The sequence below is a fragment of the Colletotrichum lupini genome, chromosome 9 (assembly GCF_023278565.1).
Source record: "Colletotrichum lupini chromosome 9, complete sequence".
Lineage (NCBI taxonomy): Eukaryota > Fungi > Ascomycota > Sordariomycetes > Glomerellales > Glomerellaceae > Colletotrichum > Colletotrichum lupini.
The window spans coordinates 1,033,015-1,042,972 of NC_064682.1; the positions used below are offsets into that span (position 1 = coordinate 1,033,015).

The 9,958-nt window shown below is 53.9% G+C and overlaps 6 protein-coding genes across 6 annotated transcripts; 3 read left to right on the plus strand and 3 right to left on the minus strand.

The window, feature by feature from the left end:
- Nucleotides 1-376: 376 nt before the first annotated feature.
- CLUP02_16217 (amidohydrolase) lies at nt 377-1,838 on the plus strand (the record flags this gene model as incomplete). The annotated part of the gene is made up of 2 exons (XM_049295141.1): nt 377-508; nt 597-1,838. 2 exons carry the CDS (start codon nt 377-379, stop codon nt 1,836-1,838), a joined length of 1,374 nt encoding a protein of 457 aa, XP_049152288.1.
- Nucleotides 1,839-1,856: 18 nt separating this feature from the next.
- CLUP02_16218 (uncharacterized protein) lies at nt 1,857-3,654 on the minus strand (the record flags this gene model as incomplete). The annotated part of the gene is made up of 2 exons (XM_049295142.1): nt 1,857-2,237; nt 2,332-3,654. 2 exons carry the CDS (start codon nt 3,652-3,654, stop codon nt 1,857-1,859), a joined length of 1,704 nt encoding a protein of 567 aa, XP_049152289.1.
- A 587-nt stretch (nt 3,655-4,241) lies between these two features.
- CLUP02_16219 (uncharacterized protein) lies at nt 4,242-5,546 on the plus strand (the record flags this gene model as incomplete). Its single annotated transcript, XM_049295143.1, has 4 exons — nt 4,242-5,054; nt 5,185-5,258; nt 5,320-5,413; nt 5,472-5,546. The coding sequence occupies 4 exons, from the start codon at nt 4,242-4,244 to the stop codon at nt 5,544-5,546; spliced, it is 1,056 nt and encodes a 351-aa protein (XP_049152290.1).
- Nucleotides 5,547-5,713: 167 nt separating this feature from the next.
- Nucleotides 5,714-6,679, minus strand: CLUP02_16220 (feruloyl esterase B; the record flags this gene model as incomplete). Its single annotated transcript, XM_049295144.1, has 1 exon — nt 5,714-6,679. One exon carries the CDS (start codon nt 6,677-6,679, stop codon nt 5,714-5,716), a length of 966 nt encoding a protein of 321 aa, XP_049152291.1.
- A 762-nt stretch (nt 6,680-7,441) lies between these two features.
- CLUP02_16221 (uncharacterized protein) lies at nt 7,442-8,668 on the minus strand (the record flags this gene model as incomplete). Its single annotated transcript, XM_049295145.1, has 1 exon — nt 7,442-8,668. The coding sequence occupies one exon, from the start codon at nt 8,666-8,668 to the stop codon at nt 7,442-7,444; it is 1,227 nt and encodes a 408-aa protein (XP_049152292.1).
- A 185-nt stretch (nt 8,669-8,853) lies between these two features.
- Nucleotides 8,854-9,403, plus strand: CLUP02_16222 (uncharacterized protein; the record flags this gene model as incomplete). The annotated part of the gene is made up of 2 exons (XM_049295146.1): nt 8,854-8,960; nt 9,154-9,403. 2 exons carry the CDS (start codon nt 8,854-8,856, stop codon nt 9,401-9,403), a joined length of 357 nt encoding a protein of 118 aa, XP_049152293.1.
- Between the last annotated feature and the right edge of the window lie 555 nt (nt 9,404-9,958).

Here is a 9,958-nt window from a genome sequence, read left to right on the forward strand (position 1 = left end):
CGGGTAGGCACCAATCTTCGGGGTTTCTGGGGACGAAGGGATGCTACTGGGCTGTCATAGGTATCACAATCAGCTCCCCCGAGGAGCGATGTGGAGTCAACGATTATCTCCGTCGGCAATTCTGGCCAGTCATCGACGACATCTCATCGGCGTCCGGGTTCCAATATCACGACCATCTGAGCGCAACATGTCGCAATCATGCTCCAGCGTCCTCATGAGAAGGAATCAAGGTCAGCAAGGCACAAATCAGTTCTGTGCTGGGCAGACCTGAATTTCCATAAAAGCTGGCCTCCCTTCCGCATGTCCAAGTTACGAGGTTCGTCCTGTTCATCAAACGGAAGAAAGGATTGTCTCATCTCAGGTCTACCAAGCCAATATGAATATTCGTATCCTCCCTTTAACATCTCAATTCGTTCCCAACACGGCTACCATTGCCCCGGAGATCGCTGGTGCGATGGATAAATCCATCAGCGATGCCAAAACCTTGCTGAGAGAGGTCGACTTAGACGTGAGTAGTCCCAAGCACCGCCGTTTGTGTCCCGCAAAGGGACGTCAGCACAAACTTGTCCAAGCTGACCCTGGCTTCGTCGTTCTAGATATTCCATCATCCGGAACTCAACTATCAAGAGTTTCACGCGCACGATGCTCTCGTCGAAGTACTCAACAAGCTTGGTTTCAAAGTCACCCCTCACGCATACGGAATTCCTACATCTCTGGAGGCAGACTACGGAGAAGGCGGCCGTCTCGTCGTCTTCAACGCCGAGTACGACGCGCTCCCTGAAATCGGCCACGCCTGCGGCCACAACCTCATCGCCACCGCATCCCTAGCTGGCTTCATCGCCACAGTTGCCGCCCTGAAGGCGTCCGGCAAGCCTGGACGCGTTAGACTTCTAGGCACTCCGGCCGAGGAAGGTGGTTGCGGCAAGGGCATGCTCGTAGGCAAAGGAGCATACGACGGCGTCGCAGCCTGCGTGATGGCTCACCCGGCCCCAATGTTCACCTACGGTAACGAAGGGCGACACGGTGACGTATTTGTCAATCATGTCTCTGCCACCGCCTTCAGAATCAAGTTCAAGGGCAAGGCTGCGCACGCCGCCGCCTCGCCTTGGGAGGGCGTGAATGCTCTCGATGCTGCTGTCCTCGGCTACAACGGCGTCAGCATGATGAGGCAGCAGATGACGAAAGATTCCACCGTCCATGGCATCTTCACTGACGCCGGCGTCAAGAGCAACATCATTCCCGACTTTGCTGCCGTTGACTATACCGTGCGCGCGCCAACCATTGAGAAGACCAAGGAGCTGCGAGACCGCGTCATTGCGAATTACCGCGCTGGCGCCATCGCCACGGGCTGCGAGATGAAGGTCGAGTACGATGTCTTTTACGCGCCCTTGCGCCCGAACAAGCAGCTTTCTCTGGTGTTTGCGGACGCTGCGGCAGACTTGGGCATTCCCATGTGGTGCGACGTAGACACCAAAGAGGTCATCTCTGGGGCCACCGACCAAGGGAACGTTGGCTGTGTTGTGCCTGTCATCCATCCTATCTACGGGATTGAGGCCAAGGAAGGGCAGAGTAACCACACTGCCGGCTTCACGGAAGCTGCCGGAGCCGAATCGGCACACGAGCGAAGTCTTGTTATTGCCAAGGCTCTGGCGAGGTCCGCATGGGCTGTCTTGACCGACGATGAGGTGGCATCCAAAGTTCAGCGTGAGTTCGAAGAAACTGTATCGGAGAGGAGGTTGAAGATTTCTCTTGAGGAGGAGATGTCTCTTATCACGAAAGACTCCTCTCAGATGAGCACACCTGTTAAGAAACTTTGCTCTTGTGGCAACGGAGTTTGAGCCATAGTTGTTTGATAGCTAGGCCAGCAAACCGAGATTCCGCTCTCTGCCTTCCTTGAGCAACATAGCATAGCTGCTATTACCAAGCTTTTGTACCAACCAATCCCGATGAACCGCGTCGTCTGTTTGCCTCGCCATGATGAAGACAGCCCATTGGTTCCGCCACATGAACGGTCTCTCTGGCCTCTGTGTAACCATCCGGAAAATCACCTGGAGGAGATCGTCTTGGGCGACGGCAAGATCTTGTTGAATCGATTCGGATGGTGAAGCAGAGGCAATGGCAATTAGGACACTGACAAGGACAGCATGGAAATGGATAACGATGCTGTAGGACGCTGTGATCAACTTTGCATCGGCTGGATTGGGGGCTTCTGCCAAGCGGAATATGGCCGAATATTCCTGCTCAGCCCCTCGGAAGTCAGCCGCTGTTATTGGCCAGTCCAACATGGGGTCTGCAAGATGTAAAGGGATATAGGAAAGACTATTGTCTTACCTCTCGTAGACGATGTAGCGTAGTCACTATGCCGTTCAACTCGTCTTCGTCAATAATGGATGCTTGGGCCCGATGCAATCGATCGAGACAAATGTTTGCGAAAAAGTGAAGCTCCAAGGGCTTTGATCGCTCTACATCATCCATCGACTCCTCGCAAGGATACAGCGACCCGAAGTAATCAGCGTGGACATTCCGGGAACAGGCAAACAGGGAGCGCGATGCACCATCGCCGGAGAGTACCAGGCGAGAAACGTTGCCTCCAATGCCGCAAGATTCAGAGTCCAGGTCCTCATACGCTATGAAGAGCAGGAGACTCGCGACAAGACTCCTGTTCGCAGGCAGAGCCAGAGGAGAAGAGACCGAATCAACAGCGGATTTCTCTTCAGAAGATGGGCTGCTAGAGAGATTCCGGAGTGGGGACTCCTCAGCATCGAAGAGGTCCAAAAGACGATGCTTGCGGACATAGTCTGCTACTGCGGAGCTGAGCTTCTTCATAGCCCGACGACATTTATCATCCCAGATCGCACGGTACGTGAGTTGTAACAGCCAAAAGGCCATCAAAGTCTTTGTATGATTACAAATCGGCTCTTGCATTCCGTCGACAAAGCTGTTGGTTCCCATTGTGAAATGAGACTTGGCCGTGGCCAACACTGAACGGTTCGGATGATTCCGGGCAACGATGCCAAGGCATGACGCCAGCAGCAAATGCATGACCGTGGCGTCGTCGTAGGCATGATGAAGCAGGATGGCCAACTTGGACCATAAAAAGGTCTTGGGACTACACTTTGAGAAGACGTTCTCGAAGAAATAGAGAGCGTCCTGCTCCAAGGGCCCAAGGAGAATCGAGCACCGGGACGGTATGTGTCGAGTGCTCAGCAGTGCATGAGGCGACGCCGCTATGTTCTGATTAAATATAATATCCAAGGCTATGCGTTCGTCGTAGTGCGCTGCGTGATTTAGAACCGGATCAGTCGTACTTGTCGACTCGCTTTCTGTCACCGACGTCGTTGAGGGACTCCCTCCCCAATCTAGGGGACTTTTGTCGCTTTCGGCCCTTTGCTGGACAGTGTTTTTAGAGATTTCCTTCGAGGGCAAGATTGGAGGAGGTATGTACTGAAGGCGGGATTTGACAGGGCCAAACCCGCGCCTTCGCTCTCGGAGGGGAACATGATCTCCACGCCAATGGCAGTGACGCTGTAGGCGACTGCATCGCTGGCATGAAGGCCGGTCCTCTGAGCACTTGACCTTGGATCGTGCGCAGGTAATGCATCCCCTTGTCGATCGACTCCGTCGGCGGGATACTGTAGTTGTGTTGTCGAGCATGGCTGGCGATGATGCCTGTGAAGTGTCTTGCTCAATCGCTTGCGCAGTCGTCGGCGCGAGACCTTGGACAATAATTTAGATCGAACAACGTGAGGGGTGGCATGGCGTTGACGGGGGGAAGATGGCCCTAGATTGAACGAAAAGCAAGAGAGTGCGATGGTTGAGAGAAGTTATTGATAAGAGATACAGGAGAATTGCATCATCCCGGAGTTAACGACTTACTGTCGCTGACGCTCCTGATCCCTGAATCGTGCATAAGACTATCTCAACTCTGGGGTACCAACTTAGCCTGAGTGGAGAATTGCGGTCCGAATTGGCCACTAAGAGTCTTCGGACCGAGAGTTAATTGAACGAACAATAATAGTTCAGCATGATAGTAGACCACCTAGGTATTAAGATACTTATCCTATCTAGAGATTGTCAACTTTCAGACGACCTCAACTTAGAGAATTGTGATAACTGAGAGCTTTCCCCAAGGAAAAGACGAACTAAGTCTCTTTTTTTTTAGACCACACAGTTGTCGTATGTGAGGCATCTAAAGCGGAACCCACCCAACAGAACAAATAATCTCGTCGAGTCGTGTGATGATGGATGAATCAACTTTATGTGGAGAGGAGCACCGAGGAAGATCCTCCGAAGGGCAGGGGCGGCTGAAGAGCATCCAAAACACGACCAAGAAACACCGATGGTGGTCCTCTGAAAACTTGCAATACATACCACTAGAAGACTCAGACGAAAAGGGAGATGCAGGAGATGCATGGGCGCTAGAGTTGAGAAGAAGCAAAGCCTCACTTTGGAAATGGCGTTCTGCCACAGCACTGCTCCTATTAGCCTTAATCCTATCCTGGCTCCCGCTCTCAACTTCGAAATTAAGTCGACAAGACTACCCCCAACCAGAAGAAGGCGAAGACAACGTCCTGAAGTGGATGAAAGAAGCCGAAGTCGCCGAAGGACACTTCTGGTGCGGAAACTCGACCATCGAAGCCAAACGCCGAGGTTGCGCCTTCAACAAGCTGCACAACAGATGGATGCCCCCAGCCTGCACACAAGATTTCGAACACGCCCGACAAGCCGTATTTGAAGCCCTGAGCGGCGGCAAGGAGGAGCCAACGTTTCAGTTCTACAGGGACGACGACGGCAAACCGGGGGCTGAGATTTCCGACGAAGAGCTGGATGAGTTTGAGATCTTGACGCCGGCTTGGACGACTGTTGGACATCACATGACGCACTGCATGTATCTTTTGCTGCAGGCTGCTGCGGCGCTGAATTTGGGGACAAAGGCGGATATGGTTGTTCACGCGTGGGAGCATGCGAAGCATTGCGCCATGGTTGTGTTGAATGAGACGAAGAGGGCACCGGCTTGGAATGATGTCAAGAGTTTTGGGCATACGCAGTCTGGTGTTTGTTGGTAAATATCGACCTAGTAGTCAATGCAAGACATGCTTGGGAGTATTCACATATTCCATGGTTTATCTACGGCTAGATGGATACCTTAGGCAGGCCCGCACCTTCTGTGAGAAAGTCATATAGGTCCCCTCAATCTCATTCCCGTCACCAGCCAGCAGGCGCCCGTCTAGGTCGACGGGTCAGGTCAAACTGGCTGGGTGGTGGAATGGTTCATGGTCAACAATCATATTATACGCCAACCAGCCTACTCGACGACAGGCTTAGCGAGTCCCCGAGTTCGAATCCCAGTATGAGCACCAAATTTCCCAGCATGAGCACCAAGAGATGTAGCCCCCAGCTCAGCACCGGGGGGGTGAACTCTTTTTTGCATCGACTTAGATAAACCTGATAATGCTCCATCTACGTATCAGTCGTCCAGTATGAATATTCAGCTAGTGGACTCCGATATCAAGCTGACTTCGTTTCTAGAAAGGCCGCGGCCGTAGAGAACAGACTTACGCCGCCAATGCTAATTACTCAAGATAACTGTTAGAATAAGCCACTAGGTAATGAAGTATACATAGCATGTATCTGAGCAACGCTTAAGATTTGTAGCTCAATACTCCTTGAATGATAGTTACTCGCCCATCCATTTCAATATATCCACGGTAGGCTAGTAAGCCTTTGATGAGCGCCGTCCCTTAGCACAAGTCCCCGGCACCGGCAACGACTTGCGCGAGAAGCAGTTTTCCCCAACACAATCCAAATCAAAGAACCTAATAACCTCATCCGCCTGATCAGGAATATTATGATCAATCCCATGCGCCAAAAACGCCTCAAACAGCCCTTTCGTCCCATACACACTCTTCGTCCACCCCGCAACAGGATCATCCTCCACAACCTCCGTCGGCGTAGCCCCCGTCCCCAGCACCGTAGTCCACATCTTGATCTCCTCGTAGAAATTCGTTACATTTAGCACATTATCCACGTCCCCGTGTAAAACCTGCAGCTTCGGCCTCGGGCCGGCGTACCCCGGATACGCAGCCTCCACAATGGCAGCCCACTCCTCGCCCGTATGCGTGATACGCCCGCTCGCGCAGTCGTCAGACCACACGGCGAACCCATCCGCAGCATAACACCCAAACGGCACGCCCGCGAATGCCGAGCCCGCCGCAAAGACGTCCGGGTACGCCCCGACGAGGACGTTTGTCATCATGGCGCCGGAACTCACACCGGTGACGAATACACGATCCGGATCGACGTCGTAGTTCTGCAGAGTCCAGCGGACCATACTCACGATTCCCAAAGAATCACCGCCGGCGTCGTGCGAGAGCGTCTGCGGCGAGGAAACATCCCAGCAGTAGTCTGCGGTGTGGGGCGTGGAGGGGTATATCGTGACGAAGCCGAGGGTGTCGGCGAGGGGCCGCCAGGGCTTGTAGTTGAAGGCGTCTGTCGCGTTGCCGTGGCACCAGTGCGGGAAGACGAGGAGGGGCGCGTTGGGGATGAGAGAGTCCGGGACGTAGAGGTAGAAGGAGACGTTTGTGGGGTTGGGGCCGAAGTCGGTTGTAATGTGTTGGAGGGAGGCGGCGGTCGCGAGGGCTGGGAGGAGGGCTGTTGCCCAGGCTAGATGGGGGCGCATTGTCGAGGTCGTGGTTTGGAGAGAGGTGATCTTCACGATTGCGATCTGGGGAAAGATGCCAAGAGAACGAGCTGGTATTGTTCTTGAAGTGGGATCAGAGCTGCTTCTTATGTGCTTTTTGAAAGAGCTACCCCAGCCACCCCCGCGATACCGGGCACACGGGTAGAAGAAGGGGTAGCATATGATGGCCCTTCATGGTGCTTCATTTTCACTGGTTCAATTGGCATTGGGGTTGATTGAGGTTGCATTTCTTGCGCGTGGTTGGTGGGGATGGTGTTGTAGAGGAGATCGTCGGTGGAGATGGACCATGGAGGTTCGTAGCTCCGTTTCCCAAAGCGGGAATGTGGAGCCACGGTGAGCCGGTGAGCCGGGTCTCATCGGTGCGAGAAGTCCGAGAATACGGCTTCTACTCGCAATGTCTTCTGAATCGATGGCGATCCTGGCAATCATGATATTCCAAGCAATTGGCGACTCTACTTTCCCGAGAATTAGAGCATAGATAATATCAGACGCACAATGGTACTGTTGACTCTCACATCGTAAATGCTCTCTCTCTGTTAAGAAGTCAAGGAGACATCACCCGGTTCACCATCACGAGATGCTGCTTGCTAAATACCCATTGATTTTGATTGACCAAGAACTCCAGACAACGCAATCTCTGCCCTATTGCACAATATTATGTCAATTGTCGGCCAAGCCAAGTCTATGTGCCGTTTCTACCCCCACCATTCTCTACGCCCCCGTGAAAACCGACTCATCCCCTTATTTTCTCTTGGCGAACGAAGAAGCAGTTTTCTGAACCTTTGTCGGCGGTGCCGCCTCTGCGTCGCTGTCGTCGTCCTCATCCGAATCTTCAACATCGTCGTGATCGACCTCGTCCTCGTCAATAACCTCCTCGCCCGAGCTCTCATCCTCCGCCGCAGCAACCTCCTCCTCATCATCTTCGTCATCCGAGTCGCCGACGAAGCCGTTGGCACCAGGAACCTCATCGTCATCCGAGTCGTCAATTCCCAGGAGCGCATTCCTTGCGCCGTTCAACACCGTCTCGGCATCCTCCTCGCCCTCGACGTAGATGGCGCCCTCTTCCTCGTCGTCATCCTCGCCATCCGCGTCCTCGAGCTGTCTCGCGGCGTCACCCCCACGTGTCCGTCCGTTCCTGAGCTCCATCTGCGCATGCAACATGTCCAGCTTGCCCTTGAGGGCGAGCAGGCTCGGCAGACCGCGCGAGCGCTCGCTGAGGACCTTTTGTAGCGCGACTAACCGCTCCAGGGCCTTGGGCTGAACCGCCAACGCTCCGCCATGTACGATGAGCGTCCACTTGACCCAGTCCATGAGGCTGCCCGCGCGACCGGGCCGTCTGTGGAAGCGGGCGGAGAGCTTAGTGAGGAGGACGCCGGCGAGGCTGCTGTCGAGGCGCTCAATCGTCTGCTTGATGCCTTCGGGCTGGCTGGTCTGCAGGCAGTTTTCGAGGAGATCGGTGTCGTCGGTCTTGAGCGCCTGGGTGAGGACGGTGCTGAGAGAGGATAACGACACGGGCTCGAGGCCCTTTCTTGATGACTGCGAGACGAGGGCCTTGCTGCTGGCGTCGTCTTGTTGCGCGAGCATGGCGGGGACGTCGATCGTGCCGCGGATCAGCTCGCCAAAGGTAGGCGACCCTGCCTCCTCTTCCTCCTCTGCGGCGCCGGCCTCGGCATCGGCCTTGGTTTGTATGGTGGTGGTTTCTTCTGTAGCGGTGCCGTTCACGGCTTCCTTTGCGTTGCCGGTCTCGACCTCGGCGCCTTCCATTTCCTCGTCTGAAACATCCTCATCGCTCTCCTCGCCGGAAGAAATTTCAATCGCTTCGTTGGCGTTGCCCTTGAGTGCGGCCTGCAGAGAGTCTGTCGCTGAGACGGCGGCTCTGCTCTCGTCAATTGTGGTCTTGGAAGCCTTGGGCGTCGACTTGACGACTGGTGCCGTGAATTTGCCGGAAGATCTCCGCCTTGATGACATGGTAGCGGATTTTTGGGGGGGTATCTCGAGGGAATCGGGTGGTGGAAACAAAGGTGGGAAAAGTCGTGATCGAATTCTCTCCTCCAGCAGCGACAGACCTGCTTGAACTTTTTTTTTCTGCCGCCAACCAATTTTTTTTTCTGGTTGGATGTACATGACCGCCCGCGGGGGGTCTCGCTGACATAATGAGTCGAGGTGGGGCTATTCTCATCAATGTCGGGTCCGGTCGCGATATTCTCGGCTTCGGAAAGACCTTTCGCCGACGTGACGTGCCTCCATCTCAGCCGCTTATGTAAGTGGAGGCTCTGTCCCATTCATCGTTGTTGAGTTTGAGGTCAAGACATGCATCTGCATAAATCACTAACACTAATCGACGCGATGGAGGACTGTTGACTGTGAAGTGCAGTCTGTTTATAGCCTCTCGGCTCAATCATTTGTCTGGATCTGGGCCGCACGCTGTTTGTCTAAACACGACCGCGTAGTAGAACCGACGCAAGTTCCTCGTCGAGTCAAGCAAGCGGCGACGCGACAGTGCGCAAGCCAGAATCTGAAGGAAGCTATTCGCAAAGGTGTGCAAAGCCTCAAGCTAGAGCAACAGAGAGCAACAGAGTCTGGCCGGACCATCAGAACTTGAGAAGCTCACTAGTAAACAAGAAGGTGATTGGGGGCATGGACGCTGCTGTCCAGCTACCCTCGAGCGAGAGCTTTTGCGCCACAATGAGCGCTGGCTATTGATTGGCTGACACGGTTCTCAGGAAGGCTTGGTCCCGTCTCTCTGTGCTATGCCATATTTGTCTCATCGCGATCCACTGTCAGAGCATGATTGGTTCATCAGACTGCAGCTATCCCTGTCGTATGCCCTGGCAAGGGTAATCTGTCGAGCTCTGACTGGGGTCAGCGCGACTTGGCGGGTTCCTACAAATAAGAAGTGGCCCCGAATTCTGAATTTCGCGCTTCTGATGCAGAAAAGTCCTGGGAAAAGTTCAAAGAAGCCTAACATTGGTCATCTGATCTGTCACGAGACCTCGGAGAGACACAGACACCTCGGAGCGAACAGTGTTGGCTCAGAGCTTTCTCTTATTCGATTGGGGATCATTCCGGTACGTACCGATTTTGTTTCCCGTCGCATCCAACAAAGTCAATTCTTTTTCTGCGCTTCCCAACTACCACCAAACACGCCCTCACCTCACGACTATACTCGCACTATTCTGTATCACCAGTTGATTGCATCGCGTACACGACGTGTTGAGCTATTCCTCCGGTGTTTGCATCCCCTCTACTGTCGTTTTC